The 26438-nt window shown below is 39.9% G+C and overlaps 1 protein-coding gene across 1 annotated transcript in view; it reads left to right on the forward strand.

The window, feature by feature from the left end:
- Positions 1-16934: 16934 nt before the first annotated feature.
- Positions 16935-26438, forward strand: part of gfra1b (gdnf family receptor alpha 1b) — a 36073-nt gene continuing 26569 nt past the window's right edge. The window contains exons 1-3 of the mRNA XM_061966724.2: positions 16935-17354; positions 17439-17750; positions 19027-19110. Of these exons, the coding sequence (XP_061822708.1) occupies positions 17249-17354; positions 17439-17750; positions 19027-19110 (502 nt within the window). The 5' untranslated portion in view covers positions 16935-17248. The remainder of the gene's footprint in view (positions 17355-17438; positions 17751-19026; positions 19111-26438) is intronic.

Raw genomic sequence — 26438 nt, forward strand, 5'->3', positions numbered from 1 at the left:
CCTGCCCAAGGACACAACGGCAGTGATTTGGATGGCAAGAGGGGCGGGGAGCGAACCTGCAACCCTCAAGTTTCTGGCACGGCTGCTCTACCCACCACACCATTCCGCCCCATATATAATATATATTTATATAGCGATTGTTTTTAAAGACAAAGCTTTGTGTTATTATTGGCTGATGTCAACATATTGGCTTTTTCTCATTGTGTTTCTTGCTTTTTTCCGGTATTTTTTATTTTTTTTAATGTGGCTAGGTCCAATGACAAACAAGTCACGGGCCACAGATGGCCCCTGTGCCGCACTTTGAGCACGCCTGCTGTAGAAGCTAACTGTTTAGGGCCACTATAGTCTTAGTATCGTAGTACTGTAGTATATTTGTTCGTCCTATGGTCCCATAAGAGTCGCGAGTCACATGGTTGTCTTACGCCAGCACCGGAAGTAGTAAAATTAGCTGTTCACCAGGCGGGTTTTGTGTGATAAAGAGGGGATATACAGGGAAGTCATTCTATAGCTGCCTTTAGGCCACTTGCAAATGTATATATTTAGTTTATTAAAGATGCTAAAAATAATCAGATGTTGGTCAATATGCTATCTGAACAAAACATTGACATCTAAGGCTATGTCTACACTAAGCCGGATAACCTTTCAAACGAATAATTATTTAGCCTAAGCCCCGTTTATGCCACATTAAACTATCGTTTAAGGTCCCCCTCCTCGGACAATTTTTTACACGGGTAAGTGCGCCGTGTATTTCTTGAATCTCCGGCTCTTAGCTTTTTATGGACTCATTGAACGTTTACAAACTGAGTTCGGAGAGGAAGTGACGCCAGAAAGACCGCGCCCCAGACAGGAAGTGACATCAGAAAGAACGCGCCACATCCAGCTTCATAATAAAGTGGTTTCGTAACTCGGAGGTAAACACTGGAAATATGGAGGCGAGTCATCCAGACATGCCCTTATTTCTCCTTCCGTCTGTACAGACGCTTGTGGAAATCACACATGAATACCTTAAGTGTTCGGATACAACACTTCTCAGACGGGAAGAGAACTTTCCCATGTCGAGGTCAGCTGTGATTCTACTTTCCGCAAAACTTTGTCCATTTGTCGAAGGAGAGCCAACGAGAATGCGGGCTCCCGTGGATGTGATATAAAAAGGTAGCATGTGCTTTGTATTACCTGGCTGTCGAGGAAAGAGTATTGAAAACTGCGAATACTTTCGGACTGGCAAAGCAGACTGTATCAGTTATTGTCTGCCATGTATGTCGCGGACTCAACGTCTAGGTCCAGAGTATATGAAGTCACCAAAAACAAATGGACAATGAAGGTGAAGGCAAAAGAATGAGTGTCCTGACCAGATATCTAGATCCCGAGATTGATTGATGTAAATGTTCTTTATTAAAGATTTGATTAATTTATGATGGCTCAGGTGTGATTCACTCCAATAGGGCCCCACAGCACACTGGATTCCAGTTAATTGAAATACCACCACATTGGAAATTGTTCAGATAAGTTCAATCTAAGAACTTGCACACAAAGCAACACCGGAGGTGACTATGACGTGCGCATTTTCCGCGCATGTGTACTAGGTCTCGTTGCGTAGGCTGACGGAGGGGGAGGGAGTCTTAAATGACCATTGTGTGTGTGTGGACAAGGATAAGGTTAGGTGGGATTTACCCTGGATAACCTTAGTGTCGAAGGGGCCTAAGCTAATAAACATAACAGCTAATGCCATAATATAATATGTCATGCGTTAATAATAAATGAGCTAAAATGGCCCCTAGGCCGCATTTTGAACACCCCTGCCCTGCACTGCGTTTAATTAAACAAGCTCTGTGGGAGTAATGTTTACTCAGATCGGCGATTTTGGCAGCGCATCATGGACTGTAGGAGAAGTTTCCAGCCCTGGGAAGACTACCTGGGATTATCTGATGTAGTTCGAGAGATAATAGCTCACAATAAAACTGCAGGACCGGAAGCTGCGTCTTCTTCACGGACAGATGCTTGGAGTGCGTTTTTTAGAAACATGTGGGCTCAAAGTCCGAGTTTGCGTTGCAGCTCCTCCGACGTCGTGCACCTGGAGACCAGAACTTAGTCTGCACGATGACCTTCCAGACGCAGGGGGCTTGAACGCACCACCACGCATGATGTGCACCTTCTGCAAGCGCAACGGGGAGTCCGAGGCGGTCTACATGTCTCACTGGCTGAAGACGCTCTCCGGACACGTGGCCTGTCCTTACCGTTTTTTTAGAAACATGTGCGCTCAAAGTCCGAGTTGCGTTGCATCTCCTCCGACGTCGTGCACCTGGAGACCAGAACTTAGTCTGCACGATGACCTTCCAGACGCAGGGCACTTCAGTGGTCGCAGGAGGCACCTGAACGCAGCACGACGCATGATGTGCGCCTTCTGCAAGCGCAACGGGGAGTCCGAGGCGGTCTACAGGTCTCACTGCCTGAAGACGCGCTCCTGTGACGTGGCCTGTCCTTGCCTGCGCAGGTACGCGTGTCCTCTCTGTGGAGCTTCCGGCGACAAAGCGCACACTAAAAGCTTCTGTCCGAAAGTGGGCCCCAACAACAAGTCTGTGTACGTCCAGAACGAACTCTGAGCTTCTTGTTTGCTTCCATCACAAAACCCTTTCTTTGTTGGAATACTTCTCTTTTATTGCTTTTATATCATAAGAGAAGAAGTATTTTTATTTGTTGAAACTAAAACACTATTTTGAAATTTTTATTTGACTTTCATTCTTGTGTGCAAGTAATGTTATTTGTAGTATTGTACAAACCCCGTTTCCATATGAGTTGGGAAATTGTATTAGATGTAAATATAAACGGAATACAATGATTTGCAAATCCTTTTCAACCCCTATTCAATTGAATGCACTACAAAGACAAGATATTTGATGTTCAAAACTCATAAACTTTTCTTTTTTTTTGCAAATAATAATTCACTTAGAATTTCATGGCTGCAACACGTGCCAAAGTAGTTGGGAAAGGGCATGTTCACCACTGTGTTACATGGCCTTTCCTTTTAACAACACTCAGTAAACGTTTGGGAACTGAGGAGACACATTTTTTAAGTTTCTCAGGTGGAATTCTTTCCCATTCTTGCTTGACGTACAGCTTAAGTTGTTCAACAGTCCGGGGGTCTCCGTTGTGGTATTTTAGGCTTCATAATGCGCCACACATTTTCAACGGGAGACAGGTCTGGACTACAAGCAGGCCAGTCTAGTACCCGCACTCTTTTACTATGAAGCCACGTTAATGTAACACGTGGCTTGGCATTGTCTTGCTGAAATAAGCAGGGGCGTCCATGGTAACATTGCTTGGATGGCAACATATGTTGCTCCAAAACCTGTATGTACCTTTCAGCATTAATGGCGCCTTCACAGATGTGTAAGTTACCCATGTCTTGGGCACTAATACACCCCCATACCATCACAGATGCTGGCTTTTCAACTTTCCGCCTATAACAATCCGGATGGTTCTTTTCCTCTTTGGTCCGGAGGACACGACGTCCAAAGTTTCCAAAAACAATTTGAAATGTGGACTCGTCAGACCACAGAACACTTTTCCACTTTGTATCAGTCCATCTTAGATGAGCTCAGGCCCAGCGAAGCCGACAGCGTTTCTGGGTGTTGTTGATAAACGGTTTTCGCCTTGCATAGGAGAGTTTTAACTTGCACTTACAGATGTAGCGACCAACTGTAGTTACTGACAATGGGTTTCTGAAGTGTTCCTGAGCCCATGTGGTGATATCCTTTACACACTGATGTCACTTGTTGATGCAGTACAGCCTGAGGGATCGAAGGTCACGGGCTTAGCTGCTTACGTGCAGTGATTTCTCCAGATTCTCTGAACCCTTTGATGATATTACGGACCGTAGATGGCGAAATCCCTAAATTCCTTGCAATAGCTGGTTGAGAAAGGTTTTTCTTAAACTGTTCAACAATTTGCTCACGCATTTGTTGACAAAGTGGTGACCCTCGCCCCATCCTTGTTTGTGAATGACTGAGCATTTCATGGAATCTACTTTTATACCCAATCATGGCACCCACCTGTTCCCAATTAGCCTGTTCACCTGTGGGATGTTCCAAATAAGTGTTTGATGAGCATTCCTCAACTTTATCAGTATTTATTGCCACCTTTCCCAACTTCTTTGTCACGTGTTGCTGGCATCAAATACTAAAGTTAATGATTATTTGCAAAAAAAAAAACATTTTTATCAGTTTGAACATCAAATATGTTGTCTTTGTAGCATATTCAACTGAATATGGGTTGAAAATGATTTGCAAATCATTGTATTCCGTTCATATTTACATCTAACACAATTTCCCAACTCATATGGAAACAGGGTTTGTAGTAGTTTGCAGTGTTTTACATGGTATTGTATTTATTTGTAGTATTGTTGTAGTTGTATACATATTGTTTGCAATACTAAGAATTGATTACGTGGACCTTGACTTAAACAAGTTGAAAAACTTATTCGGGTGTTACCATTTAGTGGTCAATTGTACGGAATATGTACTGAACTGTGCAATCTACTAATAAAAGTTTCAATCAATCAATCAATCACTTACCGGCTGTTTAGGAACCGGTCAGTTGTTAACACCGCTAGGTTGCTCTGACCGGTCTAAACAGGGATGGAGAAGATGAGGGAGCACGAAAAGGAGAGTCACATTTTCTTTCTTCCTGCTGTTGAGGTCACAGAGAGTGAGAGTCAATGGTGGATAGTCAAAACTTGTTAGTATTATTATATTTATATTACAGATTAAATTGTAAATTGTGTCTAAAACTATATTTAGAGTGTCAAAAGGTGTTTTTATCAATTCAAATGAATTAATATTTCCTCTTCTAACCGTGAATTCGTCGAAAGAGTAACTTGTCACCGCCGCTGTGTTGACCAACGCTCGTGCTAATGGCCGTACTTCCGGGTGGTTCGCCATTGGTTGACTGATAGTCGTTATGCAAATGAGCAATATCGAATCAGCTTTGCATAAACAGCTTAGTGTTGTGTTCATGAAAATATGAATGTATGTTAACGAGGAAGGTCCCTGTATTGTGTAAATATTTATGAGACTTTAATATTATTTGCATAATTGATTACAATAAATCGGAGTTGATTTAATGGCTGTGCTGAAACTGAAAGATTGTGCATGATCTTGATGTCCATTGGGTGGCACTGTTACTTCATGCTAAATCAATATATCAACAAAACAATTGTTTTTATAATTTGTTGTGATATTTTGAGGGCTGTCTCAAATTAGCTATATATTAGGAAAAAAAATAATTCATAGCGTTATTGTTTTTAAATATTTACTATATTTCTATTGTCATTCATTAATCTGATATAGTCATGTTATATTTATTATACATTTTATTAGGTTTTTTTTGTTTTTTGTTTGCCAACAATACATTATAATCAAGCGTAAATATTTGACTAATAAACACAATTAAATAGAAACAGCAAAGGTGACAATTGTAAGAGGGAAAAGTATCATTAGTTGTTATAATATTCCAACAAGACTTAGACTTAGACTTCCTTTTTATTGTCAATCAAATTTGAACTTTACAGCACAGATAAGAACGAAATTTCGTTACATAAGCTCATGGTAGTGCAGGATAAAAAAGCAATAAGGTGCATAAATAAATAAATAAATAAATATAAATAATATCCATCCATCCATTTTCTACCGCTTATTCCCTTCGGGGTCACGGGGGGCGCTGTAGCCTATCTTAGCTACAATCGGGCCGAAGGCGGGGGAACACCCTGGACAAGTCGCCACCTCATCACAGTATAAATAATATATAAATGTATATATCAAATAAATAAATATATATAAATACATATAAATAAATAAATAAATAGATTACTGTACAGATAAATATATTGCACTTTTTCACATGCGTCCACGTTTATGGATGTATGTTATATCGTCTTTTTTATTCCAGTGAATTAATCAATTTTGGGGGGAGTTGAGGGGAAAGTTTAGTTATGATGCGTTCAAGAGTCTTACGGCCTGAGGGAAGAAGCTGTTACAGAACCTGGAGGTTCCGCTTCGGAGGCTGCGGAACCTCTTTCTAGAGTCCAGCAGTGAAAACAGTCCTTGGTGGGGGTGGGAGGAGTCTTTGCAGATTTTCTGAGCCCTAGTCAGGCAGCGGCTTTTTGCCATCTCCTGGATAGGAGGAAGAGGAGTCCTGATGATCTTTTCCGCCGTCCTCATCACTCTCTGGAGAGACTTCCAGTCTGAGGCATTGCAGGCTCCAGTCCAGACAGAGATGCTGTTGGTCAGCAGGCTCTCTATAGTGCCTCTGTAGAATACAGTACAATAACATTTGTTCCAACAGAAAAAAATTGAGAAAACATAAAAAATATTTCAAATCTGTGTTATTCATCGGCAAAAACGCACTTGGTGCAGAATAGAAAACATTTCAACAAAATAATACATGCCAAGGAAAAGCTACCCACCTATCCATTTTATTCCTAATAAAAGCAAAAGTGGATGTAATCATTATGTTTTATCATCAGGGTGTGAAAATGTTGACTATTTAACAAGGCTCATTTCTCTTTGGGTCGTTTTGTGCCCATCAGGCAGAAAAGCAGGTCGTGAACACACTTTTAGTACAACCCTAAACAGCACAGTCACGGCACATTACTTGGCTTCAGCAACACTTGTTATACATCCACGCTGTGATGTTGCAAAGACATGCTGCTACACTATAAGATGCATATTTTGACTTATTTTGGCGGTGGAGGATTGGCTTGATGGGTCCTGGCATGTTTACATACTTTATTACCTCATATAGCGGCTGCTCAACTCCAGAGAGTTCCTGCTGGGGTACTTGTATTTGTACAAAAGCATTTTTATAAGAACTGTAAATAATATTTCAACACATTCTTTATATTTTACATTAATTAACCATTATCGCTGTTAATTGGTTCCAGGTGTGAACGTAGTAAACACCTACATAGCCTCCTTTACACTTCTTAAAATCAAATGTAGTAATGCTGCCTGTGCCTGAGCCAATCAGTGGCCATGATACTGAACAGTGCACTCTGGTATGGTCTTGTGTAATCGTCAATACTGCTGTTGCATTGATCATTCCAGTTCATTTAGCCATTTTTATGAATGAACATGCTTAATTTAGGCGAAAAGTGCATGGAATATGCTATTAAAAAAAATGTAAATCTGCTATATATAGCAACAGGCCTTGTGGTTAGAGTGTCCGCCCTGAGACTGGAAGGTTGTTGTCACGACTGGGACTGTGGCGTGGTTTGTTCTCCCGAGGTGCAAAAGATTTGGACCATACGTGGCGTGAAGGGGAATACATGATTTATTTAAACACTATAACTACAAAAAAAAGGATCAAACAAAAGGCGCGCACAGGGGCGGAAGTACAAAACTTGACTATAAACACAAAACTTGCACAAAGGCAGAAACTATGAACAATTAAACAAAACTTGCAAACGATGGCATGAATAAAGAAAACTTACTTGGACGAGAAACCGGCATGAAAAAAGAGCAGCAAGGGTCTTAAGTGTGTGTGGAGAGTGTGCAGAAGCATAAATGCGGGATGTCGCCAGAAAGACAAACTGAAAACAATGAACTTAAATACTACAGACATGATTAACTAAAACAGGTGCGTGACTCAAAACGTGAAACAGGTGCGTGACGTGACAGGTGAAAACTAATGGGTTGCTATGGTGACAAACAAGAGTGCACAATGAGTCCAAACGTGGAACAGGTGAAACTAATGGGTAACCATGGAAACAAGACAAGGGAGTGAAAAGCCAGAAACTAAAGAGTCCAATAATTAAACAAAACAAAACATGACTAAAACAAAACATGATTACACAGACATGACAGTTGTGAGTTCATACCCCAGCGGAGTCATACCAAAGACTATAAAAATAGGACCCATTACCTCCCTGCTTGGCACTCATCATCAAGGGTTGGAAATGGCGGTTAAATCACCAAAATGATTCCCGAGCGCGGCCACTGCTGCTGCTCACTGCTCTCCTCACCAACCCCAGGGGGTGGAACAAGGGAATGGGTCAAATGCAGAGGATAATTTCACCACACCTAGCGTGTGTGTGTGACTATCAGTGGTACGTTAACTTTAACTTTAATACTTAAGAACATGTATTTTTACTAGAAGTACGCATGTATTATTGAGTTTGGACAGGTTAACATACTTTATTTACACAAGAGTGGCCATGTTTACTCAACTGCAGAGATTACCTGGCATTTTAAAAAACACTAAAGCATTTTTAAAATAACTTATAATGTTTTTATTGATATATTACTCAACATATCTAACATATTAGAAATATACAACTTTTGAGATATTCCTATTTGTTCCAGTGTATGCCAATTTTTCTCTCTCAGTCGTTTTTTTCGTAAATTAGATAGTCAGATTTTAGATTTTATTTGGAATAAAAAAAAGACTCACAGGTTACGTAAGCAATATTTGCAGAGACCCAAATCGTCAGGATGATTAACACTACCAAACTTTAGATTTTACTACTGGGCCACCAATGTTACAATTCTTAAATATTGGCTGCAATGAAGCATTGAAGCATTGAAGCATTTGATCCCCCTCCGTTATGACTCGTTATGGAGGCTAACTCAACCAAACTAGTATCTCTTAGGGCTATAGTTTACTCTCCCATCCACTCTTCCGCTTTCACGAAAAATCCAATCGTAAAAACCTCATTCAGAATTTGGGTTCAGTTCAAGCGTTACTTTGGCTTACAGACTATTTCTTGTCTTGCACCCATCACTGCTAACATGCTTTTCCTCCCTCTCTTGTCGACCTCTGCAGATGGATCAATGACTTCCTGACAGACCGAAGACAGCACGTGCGGCTGGGGAAGATTGTCTGAGACAGTCGGACCACGAACACTGGTACTCCTCAGGGCTGTGTACTTACCCCCTGGCTCTTCTCCCTGTATACAAACTGCTGCACCTCCAGTCACCAGTCCGTAAAGCTGCTCAAGTTTGCGGACGACACCACCCTCATTGGGCTCATCTCGGATGGCGATGAGTCCGCCTACAGGAGAGAGGTGAACCGGATGGCGTCCTGGTGCAGCCTCAACAACCTAGAGCTGAACGCCCAGAAGACAGTGGAGATGATCATGGACTTCAGGAAAGTCACAGCCCCACCATCCCCCCTCACCCTGATGGACTCTCCCACTCCCGTCTCCATCGTGGACTCCTTCCGTTTCCTGGGCACCACCAGCACCCAGGACCTCAAGTGGGAGCTGACCATCAGCTCCCTCATCAAGAAGGCCCAGCAGAGGATGTACTTCCTGCGGCAGCTGAGGAAACTTAAGGTGCCGACCGAGATGCTGGTGCAGTTCTACTCGGCCATCATCGAGTTCATCCTCATCTCCTCCATCACCGTGTGGTTTCCCGGCGCCACAGACCGGGAGAAGCATCGACTGCAGCGCATCGTACGTGCTGCTGAGAAGGTGATTGGTTGCAGGCTCCCATCCCTCCAGGACCTGTTCTCCTCCAGGACCAGGAGGCGTGTGGGTCGGATCACAGCTGACTCTTCTCACACTGGACACACACTATTCTCCCTTCTCCCCTCAGGCAGGAGACTACGGTCCATCCAGACCCACACCTCCTGCCACCTAAACAGTTTTTTTCCCCCTTGGCCATCAGACACATGAACAATAACAAGATCTGATAGCTCAGTTAATTACCTATTCTGTATTATATGTGTTTTATGTTGCACAATTGTACCAAGAAAAATTCCTAGTTTGTGAACCCGTTCTCAAACAATGGCAAAAAAACTATTCTGATTGTGATTCTGTGATCTGTGTCAACAGTCTCCAGCTAACTCAATACATATGTTTTGGCTCTGCCCATCCCTGTGCAGTTATTGGATTTAAAGTGATTTAAATTTGTCTTTGGTAATTGGCAAAAAGATTGAACCAAATCCTCTAAGCCAGTGGTTCTTAACCTGGTTTCGATCAACCCCTCCTGTTTGGGTCCCACATCAACCTTAAGAAAGTCAATGACTTCACTATAAAAGTGGGTGACATTGTTATCACCAGGAAAGATGAGGTCACCTACCTAGGTTGCATTCTAGAGGCTAATCTTTCCTGTGATAAAATGGCAACCAAGGTAATCAAAAAGATCAACCAACGAACGAGATTTCTCTATAGAATCTCCTCTCTGGTAAACAAAAGCACCATGAGGGTTCTGGCGGGAACTCTCGTTCAAACCTTTTTCGATTACGCATGCACCTCCTGGTATCCTAGCACCTCCAAAACCCTCAAATCTAAACTCCAAACATCCCAGAACAAGCTAGTCAGATTACTTCTAGACCTCCACCCCAGATCCCACCTCACTCCTACCCACTTCTCCAAAATGGGCTGGCTCAGGGTGGAGGACAGAGTAAAACAACTTGCACTGAGCCTAGTCTATAAAATCCGCTACACCTCCCTGATACCGAAGTACATGTCAAACTACTTCCTTAATGACCGCCATAACCACAACACCAGGGGGAGCTCTGCTAACCACGTTAAACCCAGATTCCGATCTAACAAAGGTCTTAACTCATTCTCTTTCTATGCCACATCAATGTGGAATGCGCTCCCAACAGGTATAAAAAAAAGGGCATCTCTATCCTCCTTCAAAACCGCAATAAAAGTACACCTCCAGGCAACTTCAACCCTAAACTAACACCCTGCCCGGATTGTTGTTAATAATCAAATGTAAACAATCAAATGCAGATATTTTTCTTATGCCTTCTGATCTCTCTCTCTCTCTCTCTCTATGTCCACTACTTGCTGTACATATCCTACTAGTCAGATCTACACTGTTTCAATATCCATTTCTCTGTTCTCAATTGTTGATGACTGATGATAACAAACCAAACTTGAATTACAGTGTTCATTTATTTACACATATACACACACTCATCTACTCATTGTTGAGTTAAGGGTTGAATTGTCCATCCTTATTCTATTCTCAGTCACTATTTTTCTAACCATGCTGAACACCCTCTCTGATGATGCATTCTAAAAGCCGTATATGTTATTGTCACATATGCATGTACAGTAAATGGCAGTATTTTCCTGTTTAAGAGTGTCACAACATTGCTGTTTACGGCAGACGAAAACGTGACTGCTGTTGTTGTGTGTTGTTACCGCGCTGGGAGGACGTTAATGAAACTGCCTAACAATAAACCAACATAAGAAACCAAGAACTCGCCCTCGATCATTCTACAGTTATAACGTGATTGGGCAGGCACGCTGTTTATATAGTGGGAAAGCGGACGTGAAAACAGGCTGTCGACACGTCACTCAGGTCCGCCTGAATTTCTGGAGAAAATTTGTCCCGGGAGGTTTTCGGGAGAGGCGCTGAATTTCGGGAGTCTCCCGGAAAATCCGGGAGGGTTGGCAAGTATGGTATATGTCGAAAAAACTAATCAAACCAATGTTTTTTGTTTTTTTTAAATAATATAAAACATGTTTATGTTTTTTGAATAACATACAAATCATATATCTTTGTCCTGCATGGAATAATTCCATTCCTTTTTTTTTTTTTTTTTTTTAACAGATTTTGCTGTTTTATTAGCTAAATATTTTTAGGTCCATGGTTGTACAGCTTTTGACAGCTTTACAGATGCCACAACTGGTGTATCAACTGACAGAAAAAGGTAATTTTTGTTGTTTAATTTCCTGTTTGATGTTCAGCGTTCACCTATTTGAGTGTTTGATGACTCATCAAGGCAGGGCGTCTATCTAAGCGGCGACCACTAGACTAAATGCACTGTCACATAATCCTGTCGTCTACCATCATTTAAATGTCATGTTTACGATCAACAAGACGGCAAGCTGTGCCTTTAAGAGGAAGTGAATGCGTTTCGTGTCAATTGTTGCATAGGCGTGCTATTGATTAGCACAATCGCATCCTGCATGAGTGACATGTTAATACCAATAAATGACAGTCGGTAACATAGATAACGCTGACGTGGGATTTTCCGAAGACACACCTCTGGGTGTTATTTATTTGTTGTCAATATACTAAAGATTGTGTACATTTGCTTAAGTGAAATCCATCATACGCAGGAAATAACCTTAACCTGCTTAAAGCGTTAATCACATGCTTGTGTGCTTGCTGCACCCAGACAAAACATACTGTATTGTTTCCGTCTCAATAAGTAACCAATACATATTCAATGACCATCTGCTCAAATATTGACTTACGTTGACAAATTGTGAGCCAAGGAATCAGAGCCATTCATTTATAAGCTAATCATCCGCACAAACACTTCATTGCCATCTGCCGAGCAAAATACTGTACATAAAAAGGAGAAGGAGCAATAAATTGACCAATCAATTTGTCTAATGCACTCTTCACTTTGCATGCACTCATAGGAATCAATGCCTCACTCATTGTCAGGCTGCACAGGAAGAGAAGCCGCAAATCCATCGTCGAGAGTAATAGCGACTGTTTTTGCACGTTTGTATGCTAACTGCATTTTGAGTTGCATAAATCTATAGAAAATCACGAGTTCTGTTTAGTCCATGTTTGCGTAAGGCATGGAATCAAACCTGGAAGACACTCTTAGCCACCCAATTGTTTTTGATACTAATGTGATCCACGGGAAATCCAATACAAAATTTCCATTGAAAATTGAGCTGTTTTATGGAAAACAGCTCCAGTTTTGACTGAAATGTGTTCAACCCCCCCATGGGTTATAAGACATGCTAGAATACATAGAGTACCTCAACTTGCAAGCTCGATTGGTTCTGTGAAGTAGCTCTTAACTCAAAACACTTGCATCTCAAATCGATGTCTTCTATTGAAATTCATTCAAACCAATTTAACAGCCCAATTTTAACATGCCTTTTCAAAAAAAAATATTTTAGATAATAAATATTGTATAAAGCAATGCAATAGAATGTACTACAGTAGTTTTATGCAGTAATGGAATAATAATGTGCAGCCTTGACCTGGAAAAGTGGACTTCTGCAGTATCTCCTTCCAGCTGCTTCTTCGTCAAACACACCATGAGTCGCTTTTCCGTACTTTCATGGATAAATGTCCATCTTTTAGAAAACATTTTTAATTAAATGACTATCATCCACTTCTTCTTCTCAGCACTGTCCGTCACACTCACTTTCTTCCTCCCATGGGTGGAAAAACAAAGTTATGTGTAGAACTTTCTTGTATTCTGTTTTTATTTACGATTTACCCAACGTGCCAACTTCGCTGGTTTGGGGTTTTGTACACAGGAAAGCCTGTTACCAAGGCATCCATGAAGCCATCCATCTGCTTCATCAAGAGTCGCTCTAAGGGCCTTTTCCTCCCATGTGCTAAAGTGAACATTGGTCCGTGATCAGTGAACTATGTGACTATTTCATTGAAAGAACATACAGTGTATAATGTGGCATGCCACATTATACACATTATATCTACTATTATGTTAGATCCACTATGGACTGGACTCTCACAATATAGAATAGAATACAATATAGAATATATCTTTATTTTCATTGTACAACGAAATTGTAAGCAAAAACTAATTTAGTGCAAATTCATAATAACACATAAAAACATACCGTATTTTTCGGACTATAAGTCGCAGTTTTTTTCATAGTTTGGCCGGGCTCCAGTGCAATTTATATATGTTTTTTTCCTTCTTTATCATGCATTTTCGCCAGGTGCGACTTACACTCCGGTGCGATTTATACTCCGAAAAATACGATAGATAAATAGATACAAATACATAGAAGTACCAAGCACACAGCTCACATGCACAGTCATTCTTGTCTTGTGTTCAGCGACACTATTGCTCTCAGGTAAAAAGTGTTCTTAAATCTCTTTGTCTGGCATTTTATTGTCCTGTATCTCCTGCCCCAGGGCAGCAGTTCAAAAAGTTTATGTCCGGGGTGAGATGGGTCCCTTATGATGTTTTGGGGCCTTTTTGAGGCACCTGGCACAGTACAGTTCATCTAGGGAGGGGAGAGAGCAGCCAGTGATCTTCATGGCGGTTTTTACGACCCTCTAAAGTGCATTTCTCTCTGTCGCCGTGCAGCTGGCATACCATGCACACATGCAGTATGTCAGCACACTCTCTATTGAGCAGCGATAGAAGGACACAAGCAGTTTTTGTGACAGGTTGTTCTTTTTGAGGAGTATCAGAAAGTAAAGTCTCTGCTGTGCCTTTTTGATGGTCACTGAGATGTTCGCACTCCACGACAGGTCTTCCTCGATCTGAATCCCCAGGAACCTGAAGTTAGAGACCCTTTCCACATAGTCCCCATTGATGTACAGTGGTTGGATGTTTATCGTTTTTTTCTTCCGGAAATCCATGATCAGCTTCTTTTTTTTTTCTTTTTTTTTTGATATAATATTATGCTAGATCCACTTGACGTCCATTGCACCGGTCGCCCAGGGGGGGGGCGGGGTCCCCACATCTGTGGTCCCCTCCAAGGTTTCTCATTGTCACCCCATTGGGTTGAGTTTTTTCTTGCCCTGATGTGGGATCTGAGCCGAGGATGTCGTTGTGGATTGTGCAGCCCTTTGAGACACTCGTGATTTAGGGCTATATAAGTAAACATTGATTGATTGATTGATACCTGCAACATTTACTGAATGAAATAGACAATGGACATGAATATGCAACAGTAACAATTCTGGAGGACAATTAAGGTGCTATTGCACTTTCAAAAAATGCTGTGTGTCGCCGAAGATAATTTGGCCATCTCTAAACTTTTGAATGTCCAACTGTTTATTGTGGCAGTTTTTTTTACACACCTTGCTGTTTTATATATATATATATATATATATATATATATATATATATATATATTAGAGATGGGTGGTTTGCGGACACAACCGCGGAGTCCGCGGATAAACCGCGGGTCGGGCGGGTAAACATAGATTTTAAATAGATGCGGGCGGTTGAACCAATTCGGAAATATATATACATAGTTAAATGTTGTTACCCACATACGAAAAACGAGCAGCACTCTTTGAAACAGTCAATTGTTCATCAGGCACCGCGTCTCAGCAACAGTGGCGCAAGTGAGCGCTCCTTCAGCGCAGCAGGGCGCATTTTAGAGGCCAGGCGCTCTCGCATGAATCCTGGCACTGTAGATGCCATTTTATTCCTGCATAGTGCTAACAAAAAAAAAAGTAAGTAGACATACGGTTGGATATGTTAAACGAATTAGTCTACGTTACCTATAGGCTATACCAAATAAGCCCATGTCTAACCTATATTGAGTTCGGTCAGCTAAATAATTTTGATGGTTACGTGTTGTTTGGGCGCACTACAATGCAAAGGAATTAAGGCAATTGCGTTGTTTATTGTGTTTTTTTTCTATTCGAGATATACTACTATGTGTGAATAATTATTTGGCCTCGCTTTCAAGTGAAGCGCATCTCCAATTGGCGACAATGTAAGGATATTTAGCCTGCTTTGTTTGTCGCGACCGTCTATTTTCATTATAATTCAAGTTTGATGATAAAGTGCAGTCTGATGGGTTTGATTTCCCCCCTTCAGCTATTTGCCTTGGCCAATAAGTTGCAGGTGATTTATTATTATTATTTATTTAATTTATTTTTGTTTAAATAGAGATGACATACATATGTTATTGTATAATTGAAGTTTGTGCGCGTGATTGACAGCCTAAGGCTTATGAGGCACATTTTTTATTTATTTTTTTATTTCAACTTAAAAACGTATGAGCCTATATGCCTATGCCTACCACATAGGCTATGTGTTTATCTTTATTTTCCTGCCTGTCGTTGACAATGGAGATTGTCTGATATTTTGTCATGGCTGCAGATCAATCAATAAAGGTTCATCTTTGTCGCGAAATTGTTCACTGCTTCACTGTGCACCCCGCCCTCGTCTCTATTTGAGCATTATAACGTTAACAAGTTAATATTCATTGAAATAAATTCAGAACATTTTTTTTACCTAACGAAAATATAGGCCTAGTCTTTCTAAAACATTTTTTTAACTTCTTAAAAGCCTCGTTCTGCTTGCTGCAACAGCGCACACAAAGTGTGAGGAACGCACTATCTGAGGGCATTGGCAACAATAGTCAACACTTTCTTAATGGAAATGACAATAATATTATAATAATGATAAATAATATTATCACGCATTAATATCTCTTAGCCACGAATGTGTGGCCAAGAGATGCGTGGTACGCATTGAATGTCTCTGCTGCATTGGATCAGTCTCCTTTCTTTAACAGGCAAAAGCTTTATAACCTCACTAATGCCTTGCATCGTCTATATTAGATATATAACAACGGGCGGGTGCGGGCGGGTGTGGTTTTGATAAAATGTTGGTTCGGGTGATGGCGGATGGTTGACGACTTTTGTGATGCGGTTGCGGATGAAATAATTGCCTATCCGCGCATCTCTAATATATATATATATATATATATATATATATATATATATATATATATTCTGAGCGCGATGATGTCACCTTATCGATGGGAAAATGCATTTTTAGACAATATGGTTTGCCTGAGGAGTAACAAGCGGTAGAAAATTGATTAGAAAGGACAGATTTTAAAAAATAATAATATAAAAATATATATAAATATATATATATTTTTTTTTTTTAACTTGGGACTTCCCGCGGGCCGGATTTTGGACGATAGCGGGTCGGATCCGGCCTCCGGGCCGTAGTTTGGGGACCCCTGTGATAAAGCATGCTCCCGGGTCACACATGCTCCACCACCCTCCCTCATTGGGGTAATATTTTTGGTCGGCGAGACAGTCTGAATCGTGATATTACAAAATATATAATTGAGGGTTTTAAAGGTGTGGTGTGCCTAATATAGTGGCCCTCATTAGCGTCAGGATGATGGTGCGCGCGTGTGACGTCACGCCCCTCACCTAACATCCCATCCTCGCGGGTCGCTTATTCCGTCTCACAGTCCACGAGAGTCCGGACGTGCTGGTCTCCTCTCCTGCTCCGTGGATTGTCCCACTCGTCACGATGTCTTCTTCTTTTGCGGGGATTTTAAAAGTTGCTTTGGACCACAGACGAAGAGCGACGACGGACCATTAAAGTCCACGTGCCGACGCGGAAGTAGCTTCTTTTTAATTGTTTTAATTTTAAAGAGCCGTTTTGAAAAAAGAAAACAAAAAAAAAACGTGTCATTATCGACCAACGTGTAGAGGTTAGTTAGCTGAAGACGTTGGAGATGATTTGGTCGAAAAGTGTTCGGATGTTCCAGCGCGGCTTGTGACCCAGCAGGATGCGTCATGTTGCCCGTGATAAGTTCCGTCTAATTGCTGGAGCGCGGCTGAATAAACTAGTCACCATGATTTTAACAACTTTCGCCATCTTCCTCTCATTGCCTGGTAAGTCTTTTTTTTAATGTTCATGTTGTCGTTGCAAGTATTTATAAGGCATCAGTGAGTGAGGTCAATTGTCCCAACTCCCAGACTTGGTGTCCGCCTTAAAGAGCAGTGGTGGTGCGCCCCCTAGAGGAGGTGCGCGTCTGGACTGCGTCAAGGCCAGCGAGCAGTGCCTGAAGGAGGCCACCTGCAGCACCAAGTACCGCACCATGAGGCAGTGCGTGGCGGGCAGGGAGAGCAACCTGAGTGCGGTGACGGCTCCGGAGGCGCAGGGCGAGTGCCGGAGCGCCATGGAGGCCATGAAGCAGAACGCCCTGAACCACTGCAGGTGCAGGAGGGGCATGAAGAAGGAGAAGAACTGCCTGCGTATCTTCTGGAGCATTTATCAGAGTTTGCAAGGTGCATATATTTAATGAGCACTACATACAGTAAATGTCACTTTGGACTTCTTAAAAAAAAAAGTGCTTAAAATGCAAATTACAGAAAGTGCAACACAATAATGCTGCATGATCATTGCCAGGCTGCCAACAAAATACTATAAATTATTGTGGGGCGGTATAGCTCGGTTGGTAGAGTGGCCGTGCCAGCAACTTGAGGGTTCCAGGTTCGATTCCCGCTTGCCGTTGTGTCCTTGGGCAAGACACTTTACCCACCTGCTCCCAGTGCCACCCACACTGGTTTAAATGTAACTTAAATATTGGGTTTCACTACGTAAAGCGCTTTGAGTCACTAGAGAAAAGCGCTATATAAATATAATTCACTTCACTATTGTAGAACATATTTTTTGTGTGGTTGTTCAGCTATATAGTCTGTTGTAGGTGTTTTCTAATAACATTGCTTATAGCTGACATGCAGGAATTAACAGCAATTTTAATTCAATTTAAGGTTTAATTATTTTTGGAAATTAATAGATGTGGATTTTGCTTTTAAAATAATGCTTATTAAGTTTAGTAGTACCACAGTATAGTTTAACTAAAATCTGGGGAAATGTGTATTTTTAAATGTGTTCAATATACTGCATTTATTTTAAAAAATAAAATTAAAGCAATAAAACACATTTTCCAGATTACTCTTACATTTAAAAAAAAAAATTAAAATATAAATTCTGCCTTTAAAAATAATATATGCTAAATTATACCACAGAGTATATTTATAATTAGTCCACTAATTAATAAATTTTTATATAATAAATTATTTGTTTTTTGTGGACCCCTAACATCCCATCCATCCATCCATTTTCTACCGCCTACTCCCTTTTGGGGTCGCGGGGGCGCTGGAGCCTATCTCAGCTACAACCGGGCGGAAGGCGGGGTACACCCTGGACAAGTCGCAACCTCATCGCAGGGCCAACACAGATAGACAGACAACATTCACACTCACACCCCTAACATACTTTAGGATATTTTAGTTCCATTGTTTTTGTGACGAGAACTTGCCAAAATATTGGGGGGGATTAAATACATGTATAAAACATTAGAAACAGCTTTCAATATGATGCACAATAATAAAAAATATTCTTATGGGTATTTTTGGATACAGTAGATTGTTGAAGTGTACTTCACGTTGTGCGCAGTGAGAAATCGACATGAAACTGGTGTGAAAAGTGATTAATAACTGCAAAAGTGTGTCACTGTATAGTATTTTGTGTAATCGCATGGCATCCTGTTGCACACAGGTAACGACCTACTGGAATATTCTCCATACGAGGCGGTCAACAGCCGCCTGTCGGATATCTTTCACTTGGCCCCCATCATTGCTGGTAAGTCCAAATCACAGCAGCGCTTGTACTACCTTATACTGCATTTGTCGTCCACTGCTGCCCTCGGGATGTCCATTAGCTGGAGCTGTTATCTGACACTGTCACCCACTGCACATCACTTTGTCTCCATTCTCAACACTTTGCACTGGTGTGTGTGTGTGTGTATGTGTGTTCTGCTATATGACCGAGTACCACTGCACCATGTCCTGTTAACCCGCTAATCATGTGTCATTACAGCTTTGTATTTAATGATTGTGTGCAAAAAGTCACCCGGTAGAAATCTGACATTTTCAAGATAGCTATTTTAATTAATTTAATGGAGGTGAAATTACAGTAACTGCTAAAATATGTCAAAGTAGTGGGTTTTAGTGTCAAAATATACTACTATGCATTTTTCTTTATATATTTTTGTGTATTTGGTGTGTAGAGGTAGATTTTGTCTTGGGTTTTTTTTTGCGCATAGGAAGTGCTGCTGGAAACTGTCTTGTTTGAACGTAATAGCACTTCACTTTAGTAAGATATCCTAATACCTTCATACATTGCATGCTATGAGTGGATCTAATTGGCAGTCTAATCTTGTTTAAGGAACACTCCACTGAGTCGATGCCATTTGCTTGTTTTAACGCTCTCAAAATACACTTAAATTTCTGTCTTTTTTTCCAACAAAACTGATAATGCACATTGAACCACTCAAAAATGTGTATTGACTTTATGGCTCTAAGGCTGAAGATGACTCATGCGAGTAACAGGACTGAAAGTAACAGCAGTGGGGGTTTTAGCATAAAATTAGCAAATACATGAAATACAAGCACATGGCAATAGTGCACATTTGTGATTCAACAAAAAGTGTATTTCCAAAAAAATAAACAAATAACTAAGCAGGACTCTGCTGAGATGCTAATTCCCGCTAGTCATGATTAAAATACCATCAAATATTCACTTTTGGTCTTCCCATGGCCTGCAGAGAATCCGAATGATGCAACTTCCTGTGGACCAGGTGACTCGTGGAATATTCCACATTTTTTCAGAGGCGTAATGTGTAATGTATAACAGGACTGAAAACCTAGGGACATGACTTAAGTGGGAATTTCAATTATTATTATGTTTTAAATAAACTTAAAGGGGAACTGCACTTTTTTGGGAATTTTGCCTGTCGTTCACAATCATTATGAAAGACATGACGATAGATGTTTTTTTTTTTTAATGCAGTCTAAATATTAAATAAATGCGATCAAAAGTCTGCTTACAATGGAGCCTATGGGAGCCGCGCAATTCTTCCTATAAAGCCCTTAAAAAAACATCCAAACACTTCCATTAAAGTTTTATATACATGATGCATGTAAACATGTTATGTACCGGTAGTAACCGGCACATTTATAATAATATTTAATTCGTATTTTAATTATTTTAAACATACGCGGTGCATTCATTTAAAAAAATGCATCACAATGTTTGTTGTTTTTTCTTCAGTATTATTCACTGCAGACTTTATGAGAGCCAACAAACATAATAAAACATCACTTACTGTACAATGTCTGCTGTCATTAGGACTGCTAGGATGTTCATATATTCCCATTTAGATGAAGAATGTCTCATTATCCTCGCAAAGAAACAGGGTGGAGTGCGAGGGTACCAAAGCGTCTTTTCGTGTCATTCTCGCCAGTTTCAGGTCCTAAATGGCTGTCACTAAATGTAAATGGAGTATTGTCAGCGCTTTTTGAATGGTTATTTATGGGATTTTATGGGCAGAATAGTGGAGCTCCCTTTGGCTGCGCTGTAGGCAGACTTTTATTTACGTTTATTTATTATTTAAAATGCATTAAAAATAAAATCCATCCATCGTCATATCTTTCGTAATGATTGATCCCAAAAAAGGGAGTTCCTCTTTAAGTTAAGTATAAAAGTATAATTGTGATACAAAAATAAAACAAGTACATCAAAAATATAACATTTCAGAAGGATTTAAATAATTATATTTCATGGTAAAGTCTCATTTTAGGAATCCGGGACATGCAACAAATGCTATTTTTCCAAAGAAGTGTAAGCTAAGGGTGTTAATATTTATTGATATCAGACCTATATCAGTAAAAAAGATGTATGGAATTATATCGCCTTGCATGTAAAACAACTGGTATGATCTCTGGAACAAGCAGTCTTGCTTGTGCAAAACTGGACAACCAGTTAACATCTCAATACCTTCAATAAGCACACAATGTTGGTCTTGTCTTGTATTTTAGTCAAGTCATATACAAAAGGTAAACATGGTATGCTACAGGCTACTTAGTGTTAGGAGCTATGCAACAGCTAAGCACACAATAGCACACAAGCTTGACATATGTAATAAGTGTCCTTAAGTGAACAATATTGCTGTCTAAAACACATTTGTCTATATTAACAAGAATATTATAGTTGCATATTACTTATAAATATAACAAAGTATCCAGAAACAATCGTGTCCGCGCCATTTGACATACTGTGTTATGAGCTTAACCTAGTTAATTATTGTGACCACAAAGTGTTGTCAACGAACAAATCACCACTCCACTTCAACTTAAAGAGAACATAAGTCCATTCCAGACGGATAATAATAAATAGGGTAGTGTTTTTCATACATACCATTCTTTACTGTTTAACTCTTTTTACTTGATTAAGCCTTGTTCGACGTTCAATCGATCAAAGTGTATTTATAAAGCCCTTAATCACGAGTGTCTCAAAGGGCTGCACAAGCCACAACGACGTCCTCGGCTCAGATCCCACATCAGGGCAAGAAAAAACTCAACCCAACGTTTCCCACTACAAAATACTTAATGTATGTATGATTCGTGCTGATATCAGACTGTAAGGCTTCAATACCGGTATCGGCCAATGAACAAAAAGCTCCAATATCAGTATCGTATCTATCAGTCATTGTATTTTACATTTTTATTGAGCATTTATACGTTTTATTTTCCCGGGGACAAATGGCTCCGATTCGGTGGAATGGCCCTTTTTTGACTAATGTCAGCCATATTTGTGGAGTATGTTGTGGGAGGATTTAACTATTTTTCTGTTAAGTTATTGCACATTCTTCTAGGTTTACTGTCAAAAGTGTAATTTTAACATAATATGCTTATGTTTTGAATGTTTTACTACTAAATTGATGAAAACTAGTGCACCTAAACAGATTGTTATTACTCTTGTAATGACCTGTGTCATATTCTATAGTGGAATGCAGGAACATAACATTTAATAGCGTTTAATTGTGACTTTTCTTTATCATTTACTATGTTCCCACATGCAGTGCAAGGGAGGGCAGTGAAGGATTGCAGGAAAACAAATGAAATTGGAAAAGAAATGGCGAAGGTGGCGTGCAGATAAGGAATAAGGCGAGCTATGAATCAAAACAAGGAGTGTTTTAACACAAAAATGAGGGAGGGAAGGGGGTCACAGTTTTCACTCAAGCACAAAAATCGTGTGCATGATGCAGTTTTTCGATAAGACGAGCTGACGCGTGCCGTGCATACCTGAGTAGCTGGGATCAGCATTGTGTAACAACTTGTGTGGTGACATCATTCATGTTTATGTATGAAACTATAAAAGCCACATAGAGTTTTTAAAAATGGCCATATGTACATTAAAACATAAGGTCAGGCTGTCAGACACGTGCCAAAACAACAGGTGGCGCTGTAACACCGAACCATACGGCCAGTTGAGCCAACCAGAAGCTCGAAGAAAGCTACGGCATGAAAAGCACAATTGATGATAAAATATTCATACTTGTGGCACTCACAAGTTCTGCCAGGACTCTCTTCTCCTTGCTGGTCTTCCTTGTAGCCAACTGGAAGATGTCCTTCATGTTTTTCCAGTCCATTGCTCTCTCACATTGAATGCTGTAAACATAAAGCCAAGTGGCCCTAAAATCAAACAACATATTGTTTACAAAAATGAAGTAAACGTTCTTCAGAAAGTACCGCGGTCCGGACACTTTGAGGTGCGTCACGTGTCATCGTGATGGTGACTCAAGCCAAAAATGTCAGTAAACACACACACACACACTGACACATCGTGACTCAATCCCTGTGTCAATGTTCTTTGACATTTTGTCACATAGAAATGTTATTGAGCGCCCAAAATGGCTACCCCCGGATGCCTCGGCCATACTTACATGTTGTGTAATGCATATTAATAATATTATTATTATTAATAGTTGAATAGTTTTTGTTATACTTTATTAGGGGCCACAAGGAAAAGTATCTTAACACTGTGATATTGATATTAAACTTATTTTTTATGATATAGCAAAGAAAAGCCTTACACCTTAAGCCTTAAAGGAAAGACAAAATAAGAGGAATATGTTCAATTTGAACCACAACCTTTGCACACTCTTGGCATTCTCTTGATGAGCTTCAAGCACACCTGTGAAGTGAAAACCATTTTAAGTGACTACCTCTTGAAGCTCATCGAGAGAATGCCAAGAGTGTACAAAGCAGTAATCAGAGCAAAGGACGGCTATTTTGAAGAAACTAGAATATAAAACATGTTTTCAGTTATTTCACCTTTATTTGCAAAGTATATAACCTCCACATGTGTTCATTCATAGTTTTGATACCTTCAGTGACATTCAATGAGTTTTCTTTATTTTTATGACTATTTACATTAGTCATAAAAATAAAGAAAACTCATTGAATGAGAAGGTGTGTCCAAACTTTTGGCCTGTACTGTATATATATATATATGTGTATATATATATATACATATATATATAGTAGTGTGTGAGTGCGTGTGTGTGTATACGTGTGTGTTCTTGTATTTCTACCCTTCTTGAGACATTAACAAGGAAAAGTACCTTCCATATGCGGACCGGTGAACAAGTTGGGAGCGAAATCATGGTCCCAATATGGAAAACCATTGCGTCTTAATTTCCCCTCTGGGATTAATAAAGTACTTCTGATTCTGATTCTGATCTAATAGAAAATGTCTCATTTGCACCGCCGGTGGTGAAATCTATCAAAATTAGGGTGGTACCAAAAAGGAGGCATTTTTCAAATTGACTGTGTGTCGGTTTTAAAAGTGCTCCCCCTCTGGTCAACATATGACATAACAAGTGTGTGTAAAAATTTGAAGTGCCCCCCCCTCTGGCCAACATATGTAATAACAAGTGTGTGTAAGAAATTGAAATGCGCTCCCTAAGGCCAAAATTAATAAAAATAAAAATAAAATGCATATAGAGACATACTGTAATAACTTGAAGTAAATAATGAAAATTAAAAACTAATTACAAACATCCATCCATTTCCTACCGCTTGTCCCTTTCGAGGTCGCGGGGGGTGCCAGCTGTATTCGGGCAGAAGACGGGGTACACCCTGGACAAGTCGACACCTCATCCCAGGGCCAACACAGATAGACAACATTCACACTCACATTCACACACTCGGGCTAATTTAGTGTTGCCAATCAACCTATCACCAAAAAATTAAAAAAAAGTAAAAGCTTACCATAGTACGTATATATTATTAATGTTGTATATACAAATCTTTATATATCTACAAAGGGTGGTCCTAAAGAGGTAGGCATTTTTCAGTCTTAATAAGGTGACAAATACAAGAATGTGTGTGTGTGTGTGTGTGTGTGTGTGTGTGTGTGTGTGTGTGTGTGTGTGTGTGTGTGTGTGTGTAAATTCACCTGTTCTTGTATGGAAGTAGAATTGTGTGTGTGTAAATTCACCTGTTCTTGTATGGAAGTAGAATTGTCTGACATCAACTTATATATATATATATATATATATATATATATATATATATCAATATGATATCAATACATATGCATATAATAATAAATATACAAATACAATGTGATATACAAATAAATAATCTGTATAAATAAACGCGTATTTGTAAATATATTTTTGAGATTTGAAAATATATACAAGTAAAATTTATAAATATAAAAATGTGACATACAAATAAATCAAGAATTTGTATAAATAAACGTGTATTTGTAAATATATTTTTGAGATTTCAATATAATTATGCTTGATTTTGTATTTGTATTTGTATTGAATTTGTCCTGAGTATTTCTGGGTTCAGTGTGGAGTTTGCATGTTCTCCCCGTGACTGTGTGGGTTCCCTCCGGATACTCCGGCTTCCTCCAACCTCCAAAAACATGCACCTGGGGATAGGTTGATTGGCAACTCTAAATTGGCCCTAGAGTGTGAATGTTGTCTATTTATCTGTGTTGGCCCTGCGATGAGGTGGCGACTTGTCCAGGGTTAACCCCGCCTTCCGCCCGAATGCAGCTGAGATAGGCTCCAGCACCCCCCGAGACCCCAAAAGGGACAAGCGGTAGAAAATGGATGGATGGATGTATCGCTTTTGTGTCGATGAGACATTTCTCCCACAAACCAGATGCACAAATAAATGTGACCTACACACTCCCCTGAACAACCAGCAGAGCGCACTGCAGCCAGAGCGGTCTGGGTCACAAAGCATTGTATGCAAAATGCCCGGAGTTCTCTGCACAAAAACAATGCACGTCTTTACAGAAAGAACGCACAACGGACCTGAACTTGCTAACGTTAGCGTTGTATTAGCTAATGCTAATTTATCCAGTTAATCTCAAAGACCGTGCTAGCTGCTTATTTTATTGTATCAATGTCGTTTAATGACGTTGTCCCGATGTAGATACTGATCTCTTATCAGTGCAATGTGTGTCATATCATCATCATATATCAATCATCATATGACCCTCCCTGCCTCTGATTGGCTCGCCAGTGTCTGACCATGTCTATGACCGATAAGCAGCCAGCACAGTCTTTCAGATTAACTGGATAAATTAGCATTAGCTAATACAACGCTAACAGCTAACATTAGCAAGCTCAGGCCCCTTGTGTGTTCTTTCTGTAAAGACGTGCATTGTTTTTGTGCAGAGAACTACGGGCATTTTGCATATAATGCTCTGTGACCCAGACCGCTCTGGCTGCAGTGCCCTGTGTTGGTTGCTCAGGGGAGTGTGTAGGTCACATCTATTTGTGCATCTGGTTTGTGGGAGGAATGTCTCATCGACACAAAAGCAAAAAAGCGATCCACATATGCAAATTCAATACAAATACAAATACAAAATCAAGCACATTTATATTCAAATCTCAAAAATATATTTACAAATACACGTTTATTTATACAAATTCTTGATTTATTTGTATGTCACATTTTTATTTTTATAAATTTTATTTGTATATATTTTCAAATCTCAAAAATATATTTACAAATATGCATTTATTTACACAAATTATTTATTTATTTGTAGATGTATTAATATATGCATATGTATTAATATCATATTGATATTTATAA

This window comes from Nerophis lumbriciformis, linkage group LG11, assembly GCF_033978685.3.
Source record: "Nerophis lumbriciformis linkage group LG11, RoL_Nlum_v2.1, whole genome shotgun sequence".
NCBI lineage: Eukaryota > Metazoa > Chordata > Actinopteri > Syngnathiformes > Syngnathidae > Nerophis > Nerophis lumbriciformis.